Source organism: Stigmatopora argus, chromosome 17, assembly GCF_051989625.1.
Source record: "Stigmatopora argus isolate UIUO_Sarg chromosome 17, RoL_Sarg_1.0, whole genome shotgun sequence".
Lineage (NCBI taxonomy): Eukaryota > Metazoa > Chordata > Actinopteri > Syngnathiformes > Syngnathidae > Stigmatopora > Stigmatopora argus.
The window spans coordinates 14755302-14782012 of record NC_135403.1 but is presented as its reverse complement, the minus strand read 5'-3'; the positions used below and the strand labels follow the sequence as shown (position 1 = coordinate 14782012).

General features: G+C 49.8%; 1 protein-coding gene across 2 annotated transcripts in view; it reads left to right on the top strand.

The window, feature by feature from the left end:
- gli3 (GLI family zinc finger 3) overlaps positions 1-26711 on the top strand; it is a 66993-nt gene that overhangs the window by 16653 nt on the left and 23629 nt on the right. For both annotated transcript variants that reach the window (XM_077624393.1, XM_077624392.1), the window contains 2 exons: positions 12527-12754; positions 23828-23933. In XM_077624393.1, the coding sequence (XP_077480519.1) occupies positions 12527-12754; positions 23828-23933 (334 nt within the window). The remainder of the gene's footprint in view (positions 1-12526; positions 12755-23827; positions 23934-26711) is intronic.

Sequence of the window (26711 nt, the reverse complement as noted above, 5' to 3'; positions counted from 1 at the left end):
GTATTTTGCACGTGGCCACTCTGGGGCAGGTCTTGGCAGAATGGGGTGTAAAGTATACGATCCCAAGTTCCCTTGGGACCACGTGTAAGCGCACACCGCCGTTGAAGGACACGCGCCAATAAATTCCGGATCTCCTCACGGACGGGCCCAGATAGGCTTGGAATTCACTCAAGGGGAAGTTTAAGAATGACTTGTCTCGGGAATCATCCGCCAGCTTTTGGCATTCTCGGGGCGCGTCCAATTACGCCGCATTCCCCCGCGCCAGAACCCGTAACCTCTTATCAGGTGTAACCCTAGCCTCAACTTTAACCCCCACGCCGCCTCCCCAACAAAAAGGTAATTGTCAGCAGCTGCCCGGACGCCTCCGTGGCGGCCTTCCTTGGTCGGAAGAAGCCCCCGTCCGTCCCCAATCCGGGGCCCAAAATGGGAGGAGTCGGAGAACTTCCGATCCACCCGACCAAAGTTTTATCCGGGCGGCGTGATGGCCTCCTAAAAGGTGGCTTCATCCTGCGCGCCATTCATCGGCGTGGCCCTCCCACCCTCCTTCTTCTTCTCTCCTGACAACTCAAAAGAGCCCACTGTGCCGCCACAATGCCGTGATTGGAGAGGGGGTCCGGGAATGGCGAGAGTCCCCACCCCCACCCCCCCAGCCCCCTCGTACCCTCGTCATTCAGTGGGCAGGTGGACCGCAAAGTGCCCCGATTCTTTTGTCGGCTTTGAAGATAGAAAAAAAAAAAACGTAGGAGACACTTTCCATGCTTTTTCAAGAAGCGAGTATTTAGGGGAAAATGCCAAACGCGTGTTGAAAGATCCACGGCTGCTGAGAGGGACTTGAAAAGTTGTGTAATGGCCCAGCGACTTTTTCAACGCTTGGCGTGAGCACAACAAAGGAGGCGGCCAGGAAATTCCAGCAGCAAATGGAAGGCTTTCAAGAGGAAGGGGAAGAAAATGTGACGGGCGAGAAGGGTCGAGGGGGCCGTCGCCGCCGCCACCGCCACCGCCGCCGCCACCGCCGCCGCCACCGCCGTCTTTTTAGGCGGCCATTTAAATGATGGCCAGTAGCCGGCGGTTGTCATCTGACAGAAATAAAGTTCCCCTTAACAGCAAGGGGGGAAAGTCATTTACAGATACGCTGTCCCCGCCATCTTTGTGCCGCCCAGATAAGGTTTCATTTCACAAACGGATAGGAGACATTTTCACTTACGGGCCGCCATTCTGGGACACCTGTGATAACAGCTGGCCGAGCCCTAATTGAAAATAGCTTTCAAAATGGATTTCCACTTTTCCTCCGTCTCCCCCACCAAACGTCAACCGCCCGCTCCCTTCCCATTTTATAACCCCGAGCCGGGAGGGGCGGGGCATGGGTCTGGGTCTGTCTGGGGGGGGGGGAAAATGGAGCTCCGGGAGCCCACCATCCCTCAACTGGCGTCAGCGGCGTGACAGCTGCGCGATCCGTCTTGTTAATGAAATCATTGATCACTTGATGGGACTCATAATCAACTGTTTCGCCGCCATCACCCAAAGGATGAGAAATCTGCTCTTGTGTTGCCCAAGACAAAAAAAAGAAGAAAAAGTACACATCCTGGCGTTCTTCAGAACCACTCCGAGGGGGATTCCTTCCATCTGTATTTGCGCCGGGGTCCCGAGGAGGAAGCGGGGGGGTCTTCGCCTTCGCCTCGCCTCGCTCCGGCTTTGGGCTCCGCCGGACTAATGAGAGAGGACCGATGGGGGGGATAAGGGACCTCCGGGGAGTAGCGCCTGGCCCGGGGGGTCAAACAGCACAATGCGGGAGGCGTTTCGGGGCTAACGCCAAAAGCCCTCCCAGCAAAAGTGCCTATTTGCGCCCAATAACACCCCCCCGCTTGTCGCATGGATAATACATTGGAGAAGGAAGGAAAACCCGTCGCAATCCGCTCCAATTATTGGGGATCCACCCGCCGACACAAAAACAGTGGGCGTGCTCGGCTCTCGGCGCCGAGCCGAGCCGAGCCGAGCCGCACTCATTTCACGGACCTCTGGACTGAAGGCAATTTCCTGCAGCAGCGGGGAGACGGGCTTTGGCAACGCCGCCGCGCCGAGGCCCGGGGCGGCGGATTAGCCTAGCCTCGCCGCTACTCGGGGCGGAGGAGAACACGAGCCGGCCCGCCGAGCGACCGGCCAGCCGGGGCTCGTCTGGCGGACTCCCCCCCCCCCCCCCCCTGCGGCGCCCCTGGCTGGGACTAGCAATTTTGGACCGCAGCCCGTCACAGAGCTCCAAAAAAACTCCAGACCAGATAGATGAACGCTTTTCCCCGCCTGATAGTACTTCTGTCTACTCCATAAATACAGTCTTAGTAGTTTTTTTCTAGTTTGTTTGGACTGGATGTCCAGGAATGGAAGCAACTTTCTTTTTATCTTTTTAATTGGCTGCTTCCTCATTGGATGGCAAAAAAAAACGCAGCCGGTCTGAACGCAGCATAAGAGTTCCGACAGATCATTTATTTCCCCTCCTATTATTTGTCATGAGAAATGGCCGGTCACCGGGGGTCGCGGACCAGTCTCCTCCCGCCCGACCAGCGATCCACCTCGCCCGCCACCTCATTGAAAAAAGCAAACGGGCCAGTCCCGAGGGCCGTGAGGTAACGAGCCGAGGGCCGGGGTTAGCCCGGCGACGTCCCCACGCCCCTCCGCCCGTGCCAGGTCTCATTCCTTTCGGAGCAGGGGGGCGCCGGGGCCCCGTAGACCCACAGAGTGCGGAAACAGTACTTGATTATGCCTGTACTTTTTTCCCCCATTTGTTGTCAGGCATCGGTGGCCGGCCTCTCCCCCCCCGCCGCTAGGAACAAAAGCGGGAGCGTCCCGGGCCTGCCAGGAGGATTTATTACGCCGCGTTCCTTCCCTCACCCGCCGCGGGGCCCTCTCTAAAGTCGCCGAGGCCAACTTTCTTTTGCCGCGGCGACGGGCGGACCTTCGACGGCGAAGGGCTTTTTGCGCGCCGCATCTGGTGTTGATCATCAGAAAATGTGCGATGACAAAAACCTTTCCCAGTTTGGGCTCTTAAACACTTCCCTGACACACATCATCGTGCGGTGAGAACATATAATTAGTTCAAGGTTGGAGTCTGGCCGGGAAACGGCCGGACGTTAGCGCGCCCAAGGCTAAATGGGAGAGTGACGCCCGCTAGGTACGGCCTCTCGTAAACGTCACTTTGTTTGCGCGTGCGATTAGAAAGCTCGGGGAAAAAGGAGGCCACCGATCGGAGCGCTCGGCGGAGCGTAACGGACCGCCGTGTCTGGGCGAGGTTTCCGAAGGTCACGACTCGTGCGTGATACTCGGCAACCGTGCCCTAGCAACTTCGTCTGGATCGGCGCCGCGGGGATCCTCCGCCGAGGCTCGGTCTTCCGCCGACAGAAGCTCGCTTCTCGGCCCCTGACAAACTTGATCAAGTCGAGCTTTCGGGTTGGCGGGAGCCGGAGAGGCCCCCCCCTCCGTCCCCTTAATCTCCCTCCCCCCGACCCCGTCCGCCTCGGAGTCTCACCCTTCTCCCCGCCGCCCAGATTTCTCTCCCCCTCTGGAAAGAGGAGCTCGGATCAAAGGCCAAAAAAGCACGGCGTCGAGTCCCGCCGATTGATTGGAAGCAGACGCGGCGGGGCTCTCTGCGCCGCCGCCACGCTCTCTCCTTCTTCCCACCCTCGTTTCTGCCGGAGTTTTGGTGAACGGCGCGAAAAGAGCGGCGGCGATTGGCAGAGAACTCTCTTCCTGGACGGGGAAAAGAAGACGAGGAAGCGGAGTAGTGAGGGGGCTGTCAGCTGATAAGAAGCATTTGTGGGCCGGGATCCGGGGAGGGAACGCTGTAATCCCCTCGCCCCGCTCTGAGAGGAATTGATTTTCCCAGGGAGAGGGCACGCTTGGAATTGAACTCAGATGCGTTGCGCTGAAACAAATGTCTGTGGCGGCGGCGGCGAGCGGCGGCACAACACGATTTAGGCCGGGCTTTCTAATGTGGAGCAATTGCATAGCTTTCTGTCTTCGGCTCCTCCCCCTCGCCTCCGAGGCCCGGCGGCCCGCGAATAGGCGCCAAACCTATTTTTCACACTGGCTTCTTTCTCATCCAAAACTTTTCAGGCAAATGCCAGGGTTCCTTCCACGGGTCAAAACTGGAGTGAGGAAGCTTTACATTGTGGAATGCACGGGCCAAAAGTAATCAGACGGGGGTCTCCAGTTCCATTCGGTCGGATTTTAGCGAGATCCAAGTCGGTGGGAAAACCCCGTCTCGGGTTCATCCACGGTTTCCTCCCTGATCCGACCTCACCTGGAGTCGGGAGGCCCCGCCGATGTCCGGAGGGGGCGGACCCGACCCCGACGGCTCCATTACGGCTCGTGTCGGACGCCGAGGAGGCGGGGCCGGGGGGGCGTAATTGCACTTAGTTGGAGTCGGGCCAAAAGTTTGAACCCCACTCTCTCCACAAAGGAGTATCTGATGACTTCTTTAAAAGCTTCTTATCTGTCCGCACTTGTTGCGCGCCACAGACGCTCAAACCCGTACGTCGCCGCCCATTTCTTTTCCCGGCGGCGTCGTGACCGACCATTCGCCGACCTCACGACTTCATCTGGGAGTGCCGTCAGAAGCTCCACGCGGTCTGTCTGGGCCTCTCTCTGTGGTTTCTTTGTTTCTGGGCTTTGGCTCCGGGACAACTCCGCGTGGGTCGCCTGCGAAAACCCCCACGCCAAGGAGGGGTCTTCTGGTGGGGGTACGGTGGAGGGAAATGAACGGGGAAGTGGAGGATATTGAGGAGAAAGCTCGGAGTGACTAGAGCGAAGATTAGACGGAAGGGAGGCGGTTGGGGGGCGGGGGACGGGGGACGGGAGGGGGACTGCGCCTCACTTAAACCCTAAAGTAGTCTCCATTCCAATAAGGCGGGCAGATATGCGGCTCAAGATGTATTTATGTGGGATTAACGCTGAAGTAATGTCCAGATTAAGGAGAAGAAGAAAAAAAAAAGAAGCGGAAGGCATCACGGCAACAGGACAGGTCATTAAAGACTGAGAGAGAGAGAGGACGGCGTGGGCTGGCCAAGGACAGACACGCCGCCAGACCAGACATTTGACTTTTTGTGTCCAAGCGGAACCGCCCCATTTGCGCCACTTCAACCCCCAAATGGACTTCACCTCAGGTTTAGTCTCCACGGCGACGAGGTCCGTTCACCGTGGAGCCGAGCCGATGTCCAGTCCGGGTCATTATGAAAGGCAAACAATGCTGGACCAACCAGTTCATGAAAGAATCCTCGCAATCTTGCAGCGTTCGTCCAAGGCCAAAACTCGACCAGTGTTGTCAAAATAATACGGAATATGGATCGAGTGCAGCCAGTCCTCCCAGTTTGATTTGTTCAATTGTCAGTGGCAGCCATTGAGTTGATTTTGGGACCCATCCGGTACATTTGCTCTTGTCCATATTGGATCATTTCCTGTTGGTGTTTTGTCACTTCCTCTTGATTTCGGCTCATTTTCTGGTCACGTCTTGTTGAATTTGGGTCACTTTCTGTTAGCTTTTGCGCACTTCCAGATCACTTTCGGCTCAATTTAAATCTCCTACTTTTTTTCTTTTTATTACCATCGCATCAAAATTAATATCATGTATTTTTTTGGAGTATACATTTCACCACGGCGGCACCAATGAGTCACCGCCGTGCCTTCAGAACGGCGCCAGGTTGTTAAAAGTGTTATTCTTACGGCACCTGGTTTGCGGTCTGGAATTGCGATTGTCATTCTCGCTGGTAAAAAAAAAAAAAAAAAGAAGTGAGGTTGACGGGTTAGACAGGCTGAGTGTTGCCAGCTGCCGAATGAAAGCCCCGACTGTGCCGTTCATTTCGCCCGAATTTGTCACGCCGACGTGCCGGCGTGCCGGTCGGTAATCAAGACGGTCGGGTCGACGCCTCGTCACCGACGCTAATTAGCTCCCGCCACCTCCGGCGCGTCGGGCCGCGGAGTAACCCACAAGCGCGTTATTTCGTGACCTTTACGCCGCCGCCGCCACTGCCGCCGTTTCCGAAGTCGGCTGAAAGGCTGCCGCCACGTCCCACTTCCGAGACCACGGCCGACCAGCGCCGGTCATTGATAAAGTGCTTAGCGCTAGGAAAATTAATGAATCTGGGCTTGACTCTGGGAAAGGAAATGTGTGTGTGTGTGTGTGAGAGAGAGGGGGGCCGGGTGGAGGGGAACTGTTGGGCAAAGGGGGAGGGGCGTAATCCTGTTCCAGATAAATGGCTTTCATTCCTTAGCTATCAAATGTCAAAAGCTAAATTAGCCCGCTAGCCTTGGTTCGGAGGTGACGTGCTTGGCAGGTGTCCGATTAAGTCCATTGACGGAGATAGACGTCCGTTATATTTCCATTGGGGGGGCGGGGGGGGGATTTGTTTATCTATCCGTGCCATTATTTTTCTGGAAATTCAGTTTTTTTTTCCATGTATTTAGCACCTTTGTTTTTTTTTGTCCCCTTTAAAAGTGGACTTGTCTATTTATTTTTTTAATCACTTTTTGGCATTCAAAGTGGCTAAAAACAAAGAAGTCACACTTGAATAGAAATTGCAGGTCTGCCCAAACTACAAAAAAGTGCGACTTATAGTCCAGAAAATACGGTATGCACAGTTCTAATGGAGGAAAAAAAATGACAGAAAATATGATCCTTCAAAAATAATTCCCCCTACATTCTTTTTAACTGAATCTTTTCATCTGGTGCTTGTTCGTTGGCGTGTGTGTTCGTCGCCGGCCCTCCCGCTCCAAATGGATTGGACGTTTTTTTTTTTTAATTTTAAATATTCTTTTTTTTTTACTAACGGACGGTATTCAAATTAGATTGGATGTTTTGAAGTTTGAAGGGTTTGGCTTAGTTTAGGGTCGTCCTTTATTTAGCCCGTACTTGTACTTTTGGCTAAAAAGTACTTCATTCAAAAAGAACGGCCTACTAATGCCTTAGCCAAAAAATGCTAACATTGTGTTCTTTGTGTTTTGAAGCCAACTATTTCCTGGACGCTATTCCAATCCCAAAGTAGAACGAGGACTTAAAGCCTTTGCAAAGTGTCACCACCAAAAGATGCTCCAACGTTGCACAGTGGCCTTTTTTTTGTGTGTGTTGTCATTTTTGTTGTATTTTTTGGCCCGCCTTGTTATTCTTTCCTCCTTGGTCTCCTCGGCTGGATGCAAACTCTTGGCTGGCCCGCTTCTTTGCTTTGGCTCGCTCCGCGTTTCTCTTGGCCAGGACGTCCTAATCGGCGTGCCACAGACGCACGGACGGACGGGCCCGGCTCGAGCGCTTTCGCTCGAGCGTGTGTCACCAGCGCCATTCTAACGCTCCCTGAAACCAACCGCCGTGCCCGGGTGCTCCAACCCCAAAAAATAACGCAACCCTGCCGACACTTGGAAACGCCTCAGAGGTCGTGACCTCGTCGCCGCCAAGTTTCTTCTCAATTTCTTCCTCCGTTCCAAATTGACTTTGGTCGTCCCATCTGTTGGAACGCGGGAAATCCGGCAGCCATCATTCTCCCCGTCCGTCCGAGCGAATCTCAGCTCCATTTCCACGGCGGAGTTGAGTGACATGTGTTCGCAATCAGCAGCCATTATTACAAAGGACAGTTTGAAGTCGCTAACGGGTTACGCGCCCATTTGCCGGCGTGGAAAGCCGATTGGCCGGGAGAGCTAAATGGGATTTTCCACTTTGAAGCCGCCGCGCCGCGATCAAATGCATCTCTCCGTGTTTGATTCCGCTAAGAATGCGGGCCGAGGTGTTCTTTGAGCCAAAGTCTTGAAAGCGGCCTCACAATGCGCCGCTGATGACGCGCCGCCGGGGGTTTCGGGCCGCCGACCCCGGCCGGCGAGGGGGAGGCCGGCGTGGGCGGGGGGACCGCGGGGGGGCCGGCCCGGCCTCCCGCCGCGAGCCTGATTCCAGCCGTCGGCCCATGCCCGGGAAATGGACTCCTGGAATTTGCCGGAAGCGGCCATTTTGCGACCAAGATCGTCTCCAATGTATTCATGTGAACTATGTATACCGTATTTCCTGGACTATAAGTCACCCTTTTTTTAGTAGTTGGGCCTGCCTGCGATTTCTATTCAAGTGTGACTTCAATATGTCTTTTTTTTTGACTGCCAAGAGCTTGTCATGTTGTATTTTCCGGCTATAGTTCTCTCCAAAAACGGCCTATTTTATCTGTGGTCCCCTATTTTACCATGACTTAAACATGTGTTTGTGCCTGCTTTCTGATGCATTACAAACCTGCCAGACTTGGCATTTATCTTTTTTTCCTCTTCAGTGGCGCATTTTTGACTGACGTAATAAGACCTTTGGGTACCGGCGTACGTATTTGGAAGCCACGTCGCCGGCGGAGAAGTTTGTTTGCCCCGTTGCGTCGTGGGTTGAGCTTCCCGTGCTAACGTTTAGCCACTCGGGCTATCCGTCACGTACCTCTAGTAAGCCTAAGCCGCTTGGAGAGGTTCTCTTATTAAACTCCCGCCAGCTTGTGGAATGTTCTCTCTGCCCAAAACTCCCCTTCCTCCCTCGCCTCCCTCCTCTTCCTCCTCATTGTTAATTGGGGGGAGTCTCGAGTGTTTCCCGGGAGTCGATTTGCAAGAGAAAGAGGGGGAGATTATTGCGCAGGAGGAGAGGAGCTTTGAAGAAGAAGAAGAAGCGCTGGCGCTCCAGCCAAAAGCTGTTTGCGCCATTGACAAGCGCGTCTTTGAGGCGCGGAAGGTGGAGCCCGCCATCCCACCATCCCGCCATCCCGCCACCCCGCATCTCTCTGAGCTTTGGCTGGCTCAGAGGTACAACAACACCTCTTCTGATGTGAGGGCTTCACAAAAGACAGCGGTGATGGGTGGGTGGGGGGTGGGAGGGCGAGGGTTGGATGGGTTGGAGGTAAAGGCTTGGAGGAGGAGGAGGAGGAGGAGGAGGAGGATGCTCCTGCTCAAATTTTTTTTTTTTGTCTGTGTGTGTGTGTGTGAAAGCAACGGGCCTTTGTGCGCCCCTGAAACGCGCCCGTCCGGGACCGCCAGGCTGACAAGAGTTGAGGCCGGAGGGCAAATGGGATGCTTGAGAGTGAAAGGCGGATTAGCATGAGGAGGAGGAGGAGGAGGAGGAGGAAGAGGGAGGAAGGAGGAAGGAGCCCAATCCAGACCAGCCCAAGCTAACACTCTTTGTTTTTTAACCTCTGCCTTTCAAGGAGGGAAACGTCCCTTTTGAGCTTTTCTCAAATCCATCGATGTGGCCGCTCCTTTAAGCTACCTGGAGAGGAAGTGACAAGAAATGACTGGCGGCGGCTCATTTAGGACAGGTCAAGCCATAAGTCAAGCGGAAATAAGGAGGAACTTAACACCAGTCACAAGTAACAGCAGGCTAATTCAAGAGGAATTCAAAACTCGCCATCATTCCAGTAAAAAGTCCAAAAGGAACAACTTTCCAAAAATCATTCTGGACTAGTTAAGGACAAATGAGGCTTCATTGCGACCATTTCTTTTGAGACTCCTTTAGCAGTCACTCATTGGCCACCATTCAAGTCCAACAATCACCATTGACCGTAGATCCAAGTGATGACAAGATGACCCGAAGGTGCCGGATCGCCATTTTGAAACGTCCCCATCCTTCCCTCCGTTGTGTTTGCCCATTCACAAAGCAACCGAAGATCCCCAGCGGACGACCCGGACAAGAGGGGTTGACGGGCGAGAACGCCACGCCACGGCACGCCACGCCACGCCACGCCACGCCACGGCGTCCCCTTTCTAGTGACGGCGCGCTGTGATCCGTGCGGCGTCTCTGGCACAATTACCTTCTCTTCCAATCCTTCCGTGACACGGCAGGAGGAAAGAAGGGGAGGACTTTGAACAGTTGAAAGGCGCCAGCGCGCTTTCAAGCTCAAACGCGAGCAGGAAAGGCCTCTGAAATTTGTTCAGCGCTCCCCATCCACCATTAGCTTGTTTCTTCCTCTGGCCCGCGGGCATTTAAGCGCTTTTTTGAAAAGATGTTAAGAAATTCAATCACCACGGAGAGAGAGAGAGCAAGAGAGAAGAGAGCCAGAGTCGGATAGTTCCAGTATTTTTGATTTTTTGGGGGGGGTATGTTTTTCTTCCGGTCCACAGAGGCCCGGCTCGCTGTTCTTTGTGCTGGTCTGAATCCGACCGACTGGACGCTCGGTCAAAGAAGAGTGAAAAATGAGGGAGAGAAAAGTTGTGGTCAAACAGGAAATGGAGCCCAGCGACCCTTAAGCTGGATTAATGAAGCCCCCCCTGAAGGAACGCCTTAGCGCGCGGTAACCCGACTAGCAACTCGATACGACTTGAGGAGAAACGTTAGACTACTTTAGGAGTAAGCCTTACACAACTTAAGTAAAAATGGAGTCATTCTTGACGACTTAAGGAGTCACGTCTACCGTTACTTCGGCAGGAAACGAGAAGATTAGAAGATAAAAATCAAGGCTACTTAAGCAATTTAAGCTAACTCTTAAGGGGGAACCCTGAAGAATTGAAGGTAAAAACTTCAAGAAGAACCTCGAAGAATTTAAGATAAATTAAGGTTAGTTAAGGGAGAATCTAACCCAATTCAAGCAGTATTTCAAGACTTCTTAAGGAATCCTGTGAGGCTACTTAAGGAGGAATGGAAGCTAACTTGAAGAGTCATCATGTTGATTTATGGAAAATATTCTTTTGCGTTAGCTGTTTTTGACTACAATTTTTTTAAAACTTATTTTAGCCTTATGTCCGATATGCAGATTGCCAATTCCCCCAACCTTTTCTACCTCAAAGTATGCTTTCCATGCATTTGCTCAACACGCCAACATTTGTCAGCACCCCAAATTCCTTCAGGGCTCCTCGGGCGCTAAATTGCCCGGCGGCCTTTCAACTGCTAGCTACATGGCTCCATTTCCATTTATTAAACATAAGAAAAATCCACTCAGGAACGCCAGAGATGGCGCCTCGCCTCAGATGTCCACGTCAGTCCCAAAATGGACGCGCTTTCGACTCATATTTTTTCCTCGACTTTTTCGGCGGTGGCGGAAGCCGAAATCCCTTTATGTTAATATTGCGCTTTGCGAAAGGCAGACCTATTAATCCAGCTTTAGAGCGTATAAATGCCATTATTCCCTTAATAAGATCACGGGCTGTGCCGTATGGGATTAAATGCTTATATCATAACTGACGCTGTCATTTCCTGCGGATGAGGGCGGCTCGCTTCTCCAAGCCTGTCAGTTCCGCGTTAAGGGATCGGAAAAGAAAATGGAACCGTGGGACGCCGCGTCGTCGGATGCCATTGGGGTTGGCGGCGAAGAAAGAGAAAGCGATAGAAAAACCAGTTGACTCCCGGTCAAAATTGATTGAACGGCTATCTGGCGCTTTTCATTTCAAGTCATAGCACATTAAAAACAACTTTTTTCCCCAGATTTTTCCAAGGACGACTCTTCTTTCAGCGCCCGCTGTCAAAATGGCGCCGTCAATCAGAGTAAAATGCCTCGAGACCAAGAGGAAGTCACCCGGAAATGCCCAAAAGTCCGCAAGAACTGACAAACGAAGAAGAAATCAATTGAAAATGACCCATCATTGACCAGAAAGTGACCAAGAAGTACCCTAAAAAAAAGAAAAGTCATTGGTTGCTATTGACAACGGTAGATGTCCAACTCTGTATTCATTGACCCCTCCCATTGGATTGCGTTTGACACATTTCCCATCGCGAAAACCCCTCCCTGGTTTTATCGACGTATCAAATTGACATTTTACGTGATGAAAGCTAACACACGAAGCCAAGCGGGCCAAATAGCGACAAACCTTCAAGCTAACCCCTTGACAGACCCCCCCCTCCTCCTTTTGCATAGACGTCAGTGCAAAGGTCAAATCCCGTGTCAAAGGTCGCGCCTTTGTGGGCCGATCTCAGCCCTTGAACTCAACTCAACGTTTATCCCTTCTTTAGCCGGCGTGCCAGGAAGCGCTCCCCCCGGAGATCCCGGAGATCCCGTGCTCCTCCCCGTTCGTTCCTCCTCCGGCGGCGGCGGCGGCGGCGGAGGAGATTTACTTTGAGAAGAGTCCGAGGGAGGGGGGCGGGGCTTATCCCTACGTTTAATGGGCAGCTCGGAATGCGCCCGGGAAGCCTCTCTCGCTTCCACTGTGGGAATTGACGGAGGAGGAGGAGGAGGGGAAGAAAAAAAAAAGAAGAGAAAAAGGAGGAAAAAAAAGTGCAATGAATTGAAGAGCCCAGTGGTGGGAAATCCTACAACTTTGAAATGCGCAAAAGCGTCTCCGCTCCCACGTGTTGCAACGTCTGATTGAAATGTTGCTCCAAAAAAATGGGAACGTGTGTTAAAGCTAGGAAAATGTTGAATAGGAACGAATTGATGCCAGTGGGACTCAAGAACAGCATTTTGAGCTATGTTTTTTGGTTGTTGTTGTTTTTTTGCACTTTGCAGATCATCAAAAAGCTAATTCCATCCATCCATTCATTCATTCATTCATTCATTCAGCGATTTGGGATGGAGTCCCGGCTCCGAAACTAACCAAGCCACGTTTCTGTTTACAGAGGACGAGATCCCGGGTCGGCCGTACCAGCGCGAACGGCGCAACGCCCTGAGCTCGGAGCGCGGCGGCGCCAGCGAGGAGCCCTCTACCTCCACCGAGGAGCGGCCCTCGCCGCTCAAGAAGGAGCTGCACCACGGCTCGCTGCCCCACCTGGTGGAACACGCGCTGCCCTACCGGGGGACCCTCTTTGCCATGGACCCCCGCAACGGCTACCTGGATCCGCATTACGGTAAGAGCCCGGCCGGCGCCAACGCCTACGTACGTATTTCGCATTTTTGTTGCCCGCGATAGTCAAGTATCCCTTTTTGTTATGTTGTCTTTTGAAGATAAAGTCATCCGAGAAACGCTTTTCTGATGAAATCATCCAAAAATGGCCCTCCCCCAAAAATGCGACTTAGACTTTTAGATCCACTTTTTCCCCCCCTCTTCATTGCGTATTCTTTGGCCGCCACGACTCATACTCAGGTGCGACTTATAGTCCGAAAAAGACGGTAATTCCCTCATTAGGACGGCGCTGGCTTTGGTCTAGCGGCACTTCAAACGGCCTAAAGTCAAAGCCGGCCCCCCTCCAACACCCCTCCAACACCCTTGCCTCGCCTCGCCCCCGAGACCCGACGAGCGCGAATAATCCTCATGTGAGACGGGGGAGATCATTTAACGCCAACGTGGACGATTGGCTGAGAAATCGGGAATCGTTGCTCATTCGTCTTGCTCTCGTTTCCAATGGCGTCCACCGCTTTGGGTTTAAAACCACTTAAGTGCTGTGTGAGAGTGAATTTTTTTCACTAGGTTGTGTGAGAACATTTTGGTAGTAAATGCGGGATAGTTTCAGTTGTCCAAGAGAGATAAAAATGCAGTGGTGTCAGTAATTGTTTCAGTCTTGTGTGAGAGGGAATTGGAGGATCTTAAGCATTTTAATAGCATATGTGAGAGCATTTGAGTCATTTATAGAGGTCCCTTATTTCATCATATGTTTTCCATAGTGCGTGTGAGAGCATTCCAGTACCGCTCGCGACCGTGGGTGGGTGGGTGTGTCCTTTGCGTACGTATCTTAGCCCGCAAGTCAGTGTTTCGAGGCGTGTTAGAGCTAGTTAAGTTGGCTCTCAGAATGTGACATGTCGTGTTTGACTCAAGTGCAGAAGAGAATCACTTGGCTACTTTCAATGAGAGCATTTTGTGTGGTGTGGGAGCCTTTTCTCGCTTTTGCATTCAATCAGACTCAAATTGGGCCAAAGGCGACATAAATGAATGCGTCGCCGAGCTCCGTTTAGTCAAGGTGCCCCCGCGTAAAGGAAGGGCGGCGAAAAAGCGGCACCACGTCGTGGACCTTCGGCACCGGCGGCCGCGACGTCCTCACCTCGGTCAGCAACGCTGCCACTTCTCATTTTAGCGAGCGCTCCGTTCTCCGGCCGAGGTCGCCGAGCGTGTCGGGAAGGAGGAGGCGGGGGAGGCCATGGAGGCGAAGGGGGGAGGAGGAGGGCCGGCAATGGAAAGCCAAGGTCAAACGGGTTCATTTCAAACGCTCAAAAAATGATGTTCTACTTTTCCACGCCATAAGTCAAAGGAACCGTAAAAAAAGGGATGAATTCCACATGCCCCAAAGTCATTAATAACTTTTTTTTTGTACTCTTAGGCAAAGTTGTGCCTGGCAAAGTCAGCCGGGCTAATAATAGCCAGTCGCAAAAGGCATTAGTGTCAGGCCCAAGAGTTATGATGTGTGGAAAAGGCCCCTCTTCCCGCTTGCAGGTGTCGGTCGGGAACACGGGAGGGGCTTCCCTCAAGTCGGCCATGTTACCCGTCTCGCTCTCGCTTTAGGGTTTGCTAGCGCTAACGTGGGGGTGTCCAAACGGCAAATCTTGGAACTGTTTAAGTGAAAAACTCCATCTAGTATTAAAAGTAGGTTGAATTCAAAGATATTTTCAAGATTTGCCTTTAAAAACTATAAACTGTACTGTAAGTGTAAATGTAAATACGGGTGTTTCTTGTCGGCGCCCAGGTTAGCGCGGCTTACAAGCTAGCGTTCTGAGACGTCTTCCATTGGGCTTTTGGACACAACGCCGAATGCTATCTACAATTTGCTCCCACTCTACTAACTCTTTTTTATTCAAATACTTTTTCAAAACATTGAAAAACAAGACAAAATACTAAAATTCGTTGACAAATTTTGACCTCTAAAGTTTAAGTGACAAACTCCATCTTGTGTTAAGAATTAGGATGTAAACTGACTTGAAGCTTCTTGTGCGGGCTCCATTCAACGATATTTGCTTGGAGGTCGAAACCTGACAACAAATTTTGTATTTTTTTTTTTTTATCAACCTTTTGAAACCTTTTTGTGAGCAGGCGCAAACTATAGATAGCATTTGGTGTTTTGTGGTATCGAAGACGTCTCAGAAAGCTAGCTCGTAAGACGCGCTAACCTGGACACCTGGCGCCGACGCCGAGAAGAACCCGCGTTTACTTTTGGGCTTTCCATGGGCTCCGGCGCCGGCCCCCATTGTCAACGCGCCCCAATGGCGGCGACGACGCCGGCGTCTTAGCCGCCTTTCTCTCTCGGATAAGACGCTAATACTTTTGGCGCGGGGATAAGGATTGCCAACGTGGATTAATGACTCTTTGTTTGGCCCCATCTTAATTGTCTTTAAAGTGTCAATGCGACATCTGTTTACGTCAGGCGACGATTATCCGGTCAGCCGTCCAACGACACTCGTCTTTTTTTGTTTTCAAAGTGCGTGCTACTTTCTTAAAAGCCGTTCTTTGGGAGGGGAAACGGGGGACAAGTCCAAATCTCTCCGCTTTCAGAATTAAGAGGGTTTTTTTGATGACCGTCTTGTGATTTTGTCAAATCCTGGCGCCGGATTTGATTCCGGGGTCCGTCAGGCAGAAGATTGAGCTCCAACGTGTCGCTCTCAATAGAAAAATGGAGCTAAACATGCTAATCCTTGGCCAAGACAGTCTTTTAGTGGAATTTCTACAACGCTACCATTCCAATCCTGATGGAGGTAGTCTAGTTTTTAGTCTCACTACTGTTTTTAGCGCAGTTTTAAAGGATTGTTTGTAGTTTATTTTGTAGTCATGGTTTTGTTTGAGCATGTTTCGAATCTAGTTAAATTCAAGATTGTCCAAGTGCAGATCTGGAATACTTTGGCTCTTCCAGTTCTAGCTTGATTGCAGTTTTATGCTCGTTAAAGTTTCATATTCGGTGCTTTTGCTAGCTTTTCTTCTGGTCTGGCCAGTTTTCTCAGTCATTCTAGCTCAGTTTCATTGCAGTCACCAAATTTTACTTGAATTATAAAGTTGCTGAATTGTACTCTTCTTAAGTGGATTTTAGTTTTGGGTGGTGGACCTAATGTGGTTCAAGAGTAGTTGAGTTTTATTGCCGTTTTACTCAAGTCAAGTTGCAGTGTGGTTTTTACAAATGTTGCTCGTTTTAGTATAGTGTTGGCTATTAAATGCTTGCTCTAGTTCTTTTATTGCACTTCAGGCTTTATTTTTACAAGTGTTGGTCATTTTTTAGGACTTTAGTGTTTCCTACTTTTGTTTCGTTGCAGTTTTAGTTGAGTTTTCACGGGCGCTCGAGCGTTCGAGTCTTCCGACGGAGTCGGCTAATACCCGGCTCGCCCCGCGATCCGCCGAAGGGAGGCAAGGGGTCCGGCGGGGTCGGCCGGCCGGCAAAACTGCTGATCTCGTGGAGCGAGCGAGCGTCCGCCCGCCGCTCCGTCTCGCTCGCGATCAAAATGCAGCCGACCGGCCAAGCGAGTGAGCCGCCTGTCACCGCCGCCGAACGTGATCTGCACGACAACGTCCTGGCCGACAAGTAATTACAGCGCGGCCAGACGTTTCCATTTATCTTCAACCGTGTGTGTATGTTTTGGGCGGAGGGGGTCGGAGAGCTGGCGTGGGGGGGGGGGGGGGGGGGGGCGGGGCATAGAGAGTGACCCTCGGACGACTTGACAAGAAAAGACTTTGCGCAAAGCCAGAGGTGAGAAAAGCCCACGTGGGCTAAATTCCACATTGAGTCAGGTTCTGCTTACTTTGATTGATTTTTCCTGCCGTTAAACTTTGCTTTTACTGCCAAACTTCAAGTCTACTTTTCTTTTGGGTCTCTTTGGAGTTGAATTGCAGTTCAAGTTGGAGTTTTATTGCCGCTTTTTAGGAAGTTGCCACCAACGCGAGAATCCGTGTCGAGCTAGTTTTTTTTTTAAGTCTGTTATTTTTAAGTAGAAAGCTTCGTTTTGTTGTCGTTTTTAAAAGGGCTTTACGTTTATTGTCTTTTTAGTGTTGTTCTAGTTCACATGTGTCAAAGTGGCGGCCCGAGGGCCAAATCTGGCCCGCCGCATCAGTTTGTGTGGCCCGGGAAAGTCAATGATGAGTGCCGACTTTCTGTTTTAGGATCAAATTAAAATGAAGAGTATAGATGTATATTAATTTTCCTGATTTTCCCCCTTTTAAATCAATAATTGTCATTTTTTAAATCCATTTTTTCTGTGTTTTTAGTTCAAAAATCATTTTGTAAAATCTAAAAATATATTTAAAAAAAAAGCTAAAATAAACCTTGTTTCAGATCTATAAAAACGGAATATTCAGGGATTTTAATCCAGTTGTTTTAATCCATTTATTTAAAAAAATCTAAATATTATATCTAAAATGGTCTGGCCCACGTGAAAACAAGTTGACGTTAAAGCGGCCCGCGAACCAACCCGACCGAGTCTGACAACCCTGTTCTAGTTCATTGTATGAAAAGTGCAGTTTGGCCAGGCTCGAGCTCAGCTTCGGTCTTTACATCCAGTCTAGTTCCCCACTTCACGTCCATGTCGATGCCGGCCTGCCTTCTGAGAAGGCGCCGCTTAAGTTCTCGTGGACTCTGAAGCCGTCGACGTTTACCACGGGGGTTTTAAAAAGTCGGCGAGCTTGACGGGAAGCAGCTGGCGTGGCCTTCAAAGAAAGCCCGAGGTGCCGGGATTCGCTCGCTCGCTCGCTCGTTCGCTCGGGGTAAACGTTTGTCTTTGCGACGTCTGAAATATTCAGCGCGGTGGCGCCAGGCGCGCTCCCTCGACGTTAACCAGAAGAAGAAGAAGAAGAAGCAGCCTCGGGCGTTCTTCGGGCAAACCAAAGGGACGCCTTTCATCAGGACGGAATAACGCGGGGGTCCCGGTGGTCCGGCACACCAGGGATAATCAGAGCATCCACTTTTTACAGCTTATTAGAGGCGTCTCGCGCTGCCTGCCCTGATCTTCTCTTTGTTGCGCCTCGTGACTTGAAGGAAGGAAAGAAGGGGGCGGGGCCCCACTTCTCCACGTCTCAAAGTCGCGGGACGCCGTCCGTAGAAACAAACGCGGCTCCCGTTAACAATGACCAGATTAAACGGCGAGGAGAACCGAGCCCAATTTCCAGGGAACTCGAGTCAAGACGTTGAAAAAAAGAACGGCACCCGACCGTCCTATCAGCTCGCCAACATCTGCCCAAAGCCGTCCCCACGCTTTTTTTTTTTCCTTCTCCAAAACACTGGGCTTAAAAGCAAGATTTGCCGCGTCTCGACGACAATAAGACGTCGATTAGAGCTGGTCGCCCTCCTTATTAGCCGGATAATCGCGCTCGCGCTAGCTAGTGACTTGCGGCCCATGGCTGGTGTTGTGGTTGTTTTGTTGTGGTTTATTTTGTATTGTGTCGGAGATAAGTTAAGTTTACTCAGCGGGGCACAACTTGAGCTACTTTACTCTTCTAATGAGAGGCGAAAACATGCTGAACATGCTGTTCTTAGCACAATGAAGGAGGCTAAAGTAGTAATCTAGTCCAGTAGTTTTTCATGATTTTTAATGGGTTGGCTATCATCCACCGTGATGGGAATCAGGAGACGTGCTATTGATCAAAATTCATCAATACTAAGAGCTAATAACAGGTCGCTTTGAAATTAGGATTCTATTTTATGAAAAAAGTATCTTTTGATTAAGTGAATCAGCTCCAGAAACAGCGAAAAAGAATCTGAAAATGGGTCAATACTTGAAAATAAATTTGCGAAAATCAGTTAAGTGAACTCTTAGCCTATAGAAGTGATCCTATGTCACATCAACAGGTGCCCATTCTGTATCTATTTGACTATTTTACTCTGATTTCAACATGTATTGCTTGTTCTGGCTTTCTGCTCAGTTCAACCACTGCCCCCCAAAAAACGCCATTTCGACTCCGGTAACTTCCCGGGCTAGCGGGAATTGGACGTTCAGGTGCAACAGGAAGAACACGCTCCACCCAACGTAGCGCCATCGAGCCCTTTGGATGCCTTTACACGGCCATTAAATCCGTGAGTGGAGACGTCGACAGAAGAAGAAGAAGAAGAAGAAGAACGGCAGTCAGTCAGTCAGGCAGTCAGGCAGGGGAGGCCAAGGCGAAGAAAGCGTGAGTAACAAAGCCTAAAATGAAGAGAGACATAAAAGAAGGGGAGGTCAGGCTCATCACAGGCTTTTTAGCGTTGCCTTCAAAGATGCCCGAGACAGGTGGCAGCTAGCTCCAGACAATCTCCCAGCGCAGAACCAAAGCCAGAGCCAAAGCCAGAGCCAAAGAGAGAGCGCCATCCTCTCAGGAGGAGATAAGGGATTCCTCGCCGTTCGCCCCCCCGACCGTCTTCGCCCTTCTCCCTTTGATGTGCCCGGCGCCGCGGGGGCCGCCGGGGCCGCCGAGGCCGCCGTGTCCGCCGGGGCGGACCTCTGGGAAAGCGACGCCCCGACCGGCCCCGCCAACTTTTCAGGTCTCATTAAAGCGCTCTGCCGGTGCTTAATCCCAGCCCCAGTTTTTTTTTTTCTCAATTTGTCTTCTCCGCGACCGGGTGTGTCGGGGAAGCCCATAGCGCCACCCGCGTGACAAAAAGGCCCAAATGGAGCGTGACCGTCACGTTCCCCCCGCACTCCCCGCCTGATATTTTGCCGCTTTTTTTCCCCCCCTCCCCTCGGTAGCACTTTACCATCTTTGCGGATTATTTTGCGGCGGTAAACGGATTACAACTTTGTCCTTGTTTTGGAGTACGGGCGAAAACAAGCGATTAACTTCCGCTGGAGTTCAAGTCTACTTTTACCTTTATTTTAGTGGGCTACTTGTTCCAATCTACTTTTTTAGGGCAGGGATAATGTAGCATTAGCTTAGTTAGTGTGTACTGGTTTGAGTTGGATTTATTTAATAATATTAATGAAAATATTTATATTCATGTTAATGAACATATATATATATATGTAAATATGTAAGATTGTAGCCAAGGGCTAATTTCCATCGTTAGTCCCTTATGTAAGTTGAAGATAAACAATGACACATACTAGATACAAATACACAATTTTAGACAGCATCATCATCATCGCAATTTTGTTGGTCTAACGGCCAGGCTTTAAGCGGATTGGCCAAGAGGTTCAGACGTATGTTAATTGCTATTACGTTCCAAGTATGAAGAGAGAAGGTGTTTTGGCTAATTTAGCACTCTTTTTGAAGGGAACTACACAGTCACTTCTAGAGCCAGCCAAAGTTGACGTATTGGAAATTTTTGGTAGAAAATCTTGCCATGGAGGAGGAGCTTTGTTACGGAAGATTTTCTAAACAAAGGTGGCATCTGCATATTTAACATTATTGTTCCAGTGCAGGCATTTGTGTTTTTAAAAATATTTTTAGCTTTCTGCTGCAAAAGTAGGAGGTTGCGCAAGAGTAGCAGGGACGGCTATGAAAAAAAGAAGCTCGGGAATGTTGTCAAGAGTCGTTTGAATCTAGTTTTGTACACCGTTTGAAAGTCGTTTGGAATGAGTTCCATTTCACTTTAATTCTAGTGTCATTCAAATGTACTTTTTAATTCAAGCCTCGTTTAGTTTGAGTGTCTTCATTGACTTCGGGTAAAATTTGCTTGTTGTTGGCCCTTTCACCAGGAAACATTTGGCACGCTCTTTATTTAGAAACATTCCGCCGCATGTTTACTCTTATCTAGCACATCGGCGATAAACGATGGGGGACGCTTACTAGACAAAACAGCGCCCTTCATTTCTTTGCTAGTCTGGCAATCGCTCACCGCGTACAAACGCAACGTCGCAACGGGGCCGGCCGGATCGGAAATAAAATAGTCAACTCTAGGTTTATAATCAACTGGCCTCGTGTCGGAGAGAAGGATCCGACGGAGATAAAGGCCGAGGGAAAGGAGGGGAGGGGAGGGGCGCCGGAGCCGAGCTGCAAAACTGGGGGGAGGCTTTTGGGCGGAGAGAGCGGCACGTAGCGCTTTGAGCGCTTTGTCGGGCTCCCCCACCCCCGGCTTATCCCGATCTGGAGAAATTCAGCAAATGCCGGAGATAGATTGGCGCTCCGTAGAGGCCCGGCCAAATAACCCTCGTTCCCTGATCTGCGCCGGGATGGACGCCGGGGGGCGGGAAAGGGGTGGGGAGCCAATGCCAGATGAGCTTTTACTCTCCGCCGAGGAAGGCGGGCGGCTACTCTATTTATTGGCTGCTAATTAGCCAATTAGACCGCAAACCGTACAGGTAATTCAATCATTCGGTGCCGGAGATGTGGTTTTTTTGCATTTTTTTTTTGGGTGGGGGTTCCTTATCGTTTACAGTATTTTCACGACTATAAGGCGCACTGCATTATAGGGCGCACCCTCAACAATTTTTTTCCCATATATAAAGCACACTGGATTATAAGGCGCCCTGTCTATTATGGAGAAAATTTAAGACTTTTAAGTGCGCCTAATAGTCGTGAAAATACGGTATGCACTGTGATTTCCGAGTTTGTAGACGGTATTAGCTTGCTAGCCACGTTACGTTTTCTTGGCGGTGTTTCCCATAGAGCGACGGATTCTGTGTCTTTTGAGGGCGTGGCCAGGGACGCAACAAAACGTGCCGGGACGGCTGCCAGCGGAGTAGCGAGCCTCATATTAAATCCCGACGTTTACCTCGGAACGTGAGCGCTGCGGATTTGAGGCTTGTTTTTGAAGTATTTTTCATTTTTTGGGGACCTCGGTTTTGAGTTTCCCTTTCGTAGTGGTTCGTGGTCTTGAGTTTTTGGACTGTAGTAGTTCACTTGAAGGGAACTTTTCATTTCACTGTCATTTTAGTCAAGTTATCTGCAATTTTGGTCGGTTTAACGTCAGATTTTCGAGTCATTGACTCAAATTTAGTTTGTAGTTTTGCTATTTTTGTACTTCCACTGCACTTCTGATGTACTTTCATTTTTTGGGGGCAGGAAAAGACATTGAAATGACTTTTTTTTTGTTCTTTGTTATCTCTTGAAATCCCTTTGCCAAGCCAGATTGTCCACGCCGTCCATAATAACGGAACAAAATAGAAAAAAAGTGCTCTTAAGAAGCTTTTTTTTTTCCCGCTTGATCCTCTTCTTTTGACAGCGTCGGAGTGTCCGATAAAGGCCGAGGCAATTAGCGTCCCCGTTTTAATTGAGTGGGACTCGCCGCATATTCGGGCGCCGGGAAATTAATGAACCTCGTCAAAGTTTGCCTCTAATTGCCTTTTATTAAGACCCCGCTTGTAATTGTGTCTTAATGACGTGCAAAAAAAGAAAAGAAAAAAGAACAAACACGGCTTGTGCGCAAAGTGACATCAGGGTCATTATGAGGGAAAATTTGGAGGAGGATGATGAAAAGTCTCCATCAAAACACCACTTTCAGCTTGGGGCAAAATAATAGGAACCCCCCCACACACACGCCCCCCGAGAGCGCCCCCTGGGTTGCGTGAACAACCTCAAATGCCTTCCCCTCCTCACGACTAACCGGGAGAGCGGTCGCAATTTGGCGGTGGAGTCCCAACAGGAAGTGGTGGAGATGGATCGCAGGACGGATTGAGCGCCCCCCCCCCCCAAAAAAAAACACTTGAGTGTGTGTACATTCTCCCCGGTGACATGCCGCCATTTGCCTGGCTAATGTGGAAGCGGAAAAAGGGGGGGGGGTGTCTGTTTAGACAGCTTAAGTAAACTTACGAGGTGAAATCAAATAAACCACAAAGGAAGCTGGAACAAAGGTATTATGGGTAATGTAGTCCGCTTGGGTTGGTAGAAATGATCGCAAAGGGGGATTTTATCAGGGATTGGTGTTGGGATTTCCACTTAAGATTTGGGGATCAAACCTTTCTAGGTTTTAAGTTGGGGCTGCCAGATAAAGTCAGCTTTCTGGTTGAGATTTTAATCAAGGAATCCATGGGAATGTTTTTTTTTTAATCATGACGAGGGATTCAAGTTGGATTCTCAAGATAGCGGGATGTTAGGTTTCCGGATTTTATTTTGGTTTTGGAGAATGGACTAGGTCAGGGGTAGGGAACCTATGGCTCGGGGGCCATATGTGGCTCTTCTGATGGGTGCATGTGGCTCTTCGCTAATCTGTGAGGTAACATATGTATTTAAACCGCTGGTGACAGAGCAGAGTCCTGAATGCACCAATAGGAGCGTCACGTCAGCACTATGGCGTTGACAGTACCTCTAACTTTAATCATTTTTTTTAAATTATATTTTTATTAGACTTTTCTGCATGCATATTTTCATTGGTTAGCAACTGCGCAACAGTGCTGTCAAAATACTTCATGTTGTACTTTAAAAGTGGTAAAATGACCCCCAAAAAAGTCACATCTCATTTTCACATTTTTAGACTTAAATTCTGAGTATGGCTCTCAAAGAAATAACATTAGAAAATAGGAATTGTTTATGGCTCTCTCTGTCAAAAAGGTTCCCGACCCCTGGACTAGGTCGTAGTTACGAACCGTGTCAAGAGTTTTAACCTTGTTTCTAGTAAGGACTCCATTTTGGCTCAACGTGAGGCTTTCAAATGGCGCTCCCACCGTTGACTCGGCTTTTTAAGGCCGCTCAGAAGAGAGGTGTCGTTGTCCCAATACTTTTGTCCCCCGCCCGGGTTCACAAAGCCTCGCTTATGGAGCCGCGGGCCACCTGCCGCCCCGCCGCCAGATGTTTCCGCTCGCCCACCAAAATCAAGTCTACGTCTAACAAAAACAAGCCAAGGTACGCGGGTGTTGACGTGCGCGGGGGCGACGGGGTCTGGCGCGGGAGCGACACGTGCGCCGGGGAAGCGGGTTTGTTCATGTAAAGGCGCCAAGTTTCACGGCAAAGCGCCACGCCCATTTATTCAGAAACGTTATATTTGTGCTCACAGTTAGTACAGAAAGAGGATTGGATTTAAAATGAGTGATTTAAGAGTGTTTTGGGGGGATCCAATAATATTCCCATGGATATCTGGATTGGTTTTAATATTTCATTTGAATGTGGTTGTACTCTGAAAAGTTTGTATTGCCTCCATTAACCATTGTTGTTGTTGTTGTTGTTTTGTCAGGCGCCCCACAATTGTTCCCGGCCTTTCACCCCCCGGTGCCCATCGACGACAGACACGCGCAAGGTCGCTACATCTACGAGCCGTCCCCGGTGCCGCCTCTCCACGTGTAAGTTGCACTTTTTGCTTTTTTTAACATTTCCAACAAACTTATGTTAAAGCAGGGGTGTCAGACTCGGGTTGGTTCGCGGGCCGCTTTAACGTCGACGCCATTTCACATGGGTCGGACCATTTTAGATATAATATTTAGATATTTTTTTTATATAAATGGATTAAAAGAACTGGATTAAAAGCCCTGAATATTCAGTTTTTTATAGATCGAAAACAATGTTTATTTTAGCTTTTTTTAAAATATATTTTTAGATTTTACAAAATGATTTTTGAACTAAAAACACAGAAAAAAATGGATTAAAAAATGACAATGATTGATTTAAAAGGGGGAAAATCAGGAAATTTAATATACTATATCTATACTCTTCATTTGTATTTGATCCTAAAACAGAAAGTCGCCACTCATCATTGACTTTCCCGGGCCGCACAAAATGACGCGGCGGGCCAGATTTGGCCCCCGGGCCGCCACTTTGACACGTGTGTTAAAGTAACAAAAAAGGAGAAAAACGGGCTGAAAAGGAATCTGTTTACACAATGGTTTTTCACATAGCTATAACCTCAAAAAGCATAATAGGCTGTTGTTGTCAGAGAAATATAAAACATAGATAAGTTGCATTTCAGTTTTAGTCCAGCCAAATGTGATCTATAATCCGGAAAATATGCCATACCGTATTGGTATTCCATTTTGAGTGAACAAATTGAAGCTTCCCGGTTGAAATGGATTGGACATCTAGCAGCGTTAATGGCAGCCAATCAGTTAAACCAGTCCCCTGTAAGGATAAAAAAAACCTCCCATCTTTCCACTCTCCCCCCCTTGACACGTCGTCATTTGTATTCCCCGTGTCGGCACGCCTGGCGTTTGTTGGGACACGGAGGAAGCGATCGGCGCTCGTCCAGGACAAATTGGACGGGGCAGCTACTTGGGCCGCATTATGTTTGATATTCCTCATCATTATCAGCGCCCTCGTTCTTCCCCCCCCGTCTACTTCAACGCCGTCATATCTCCCCCCGACCGGCGAGGCGCTAAGCGTAATGAATTTTTGATGCGCCTGCCGCCCGCCCCCCCGTCACACCTCTCGCGGGGAGCTGATTGATGCCCCGTGTCCGGGCAAACAAAATGGCAAATATAATTTAGCATTTAGCTTATGCGCAGATAATGGGGCCAACACGCGCCGGCAAACACGGCCGCCGACAAATGGGCCGGCTTGTTATCCGTCAGGCGGAGAAGGATGGCGCCGCCGAATCGAATTAAGGAGCCTAGCGCTTCCGTCCAGTTATCTGCCGGGCGACCGCTGCGCCACCTTCAAGGCGATGCTTGTGAATTTGCCAGAGTTGGTGAAAAAGAAACAAAAAAAAAACTTTGCAGTTAGGTATCGTTCCGGCAGACTAGAGGCGGGACAAGTGCGAAACGGGCCCCGGTCAAGGGACCCGGAAGTGATCTAGATCACAGGTGTCAAAGTGGCGGCCCGGGGGCCAAATCTGGCCCGCCGCATCATTTTGTGTGGCCCAGGAAAGTCAATCATGAGTGCCGACTTTCTGTTTTAGGATCAAATTAAAATGAAGAGTATAGATGTATATTATATTTCCTGATTTTTCCCCTTTTTAAATCAATCATTGTCATTTTTAATCCATTTTTCTGTGTTTTTAGTTCAAAAATCATTTTGTAAAATCTAAAAATATATTAAAAAAGCTAAAATAAACATTGTTTTAGATCTATAAAAAACGGAATATTCAGGGCTTTTAATCCAGATCTTTTAATCCATTCATAAATAAAAAAAAATCTAAATATTATATCTAAAATGGTCCGGCCCACGTGAAATCAAGTTGGCGTTAAAGCGGCGCGCGAACCAAACTGACCGAGTCTGACACCCTTGCCTTACGGGGAGGGGTCATCAGTTGCGGGGATGGGCTAACGCTATAATATCGATGTCCACATCATTCTGTGTTTGAAAAGTTTGAAAAACGTTATGGATCCAGCGCTAGTAAGTTTCTGGTTCTACTAGCGATACGCTTAGTTTTGGACTATGGGACGGTATCCGATTGGGTGGCGAGATTGTCTCCGATCCGGTAGTGGAGTGTTGTAAATCAAGCGCTAGCCAAGTCATTGTTTTCGGCGCTAGCCGTCCGATCGTTAGATAGATCGTCCTTGTGTAATATTTGTAAACACGCTTTATTAGGATATATTGCCAGTAGATGAGTTGTTTATGAGACAACGGATCCCCCGCGAACATTTGTTACGGCGACGGGTCGATACGCTCTGGCTTTCTTCAACAAGTCCCCCTCGCGGTCATTAGCGCCGCGCGAACGGCGACTAAGTACACGGGCGCCATGATTGCGCTACTTTCCCATGCAGCCCCTCATTACGGGCCGTAATTACGCTGGGCTCGGACCCCGCGGCGCTTCCATCAATCCAGCCCGGCCGCCCGCCTTCCCTCGCCTTCCCTCGCCTTCCTTCCCGCCAAAAAGGCGGCGCGCTGGTTTGGGCGCGGCGGCGGAACGCCGTCCCGTCCGATTAGCGCGACGGCTCTAATTGAAACATGTTTATTTATGGACGGCGCTCCGGGACGGCCGGCCGGCGTTATGAGGCGGGCGGAATTGAATTAAAAGCTCATAAAATGAAATATGCTGCGTATTAGCCGCCTGACACTTCATTTGCCTTCAAATGAGCGGAGCACAAAGCAAGTGTCCTTTGTTTTTGCAGCCCCCCCCCCCCCCCTCAAGACCTCTTTGCGCCGATCTGGCGACAGGGCGCAATTACACAAGCGCCTAATCGTTT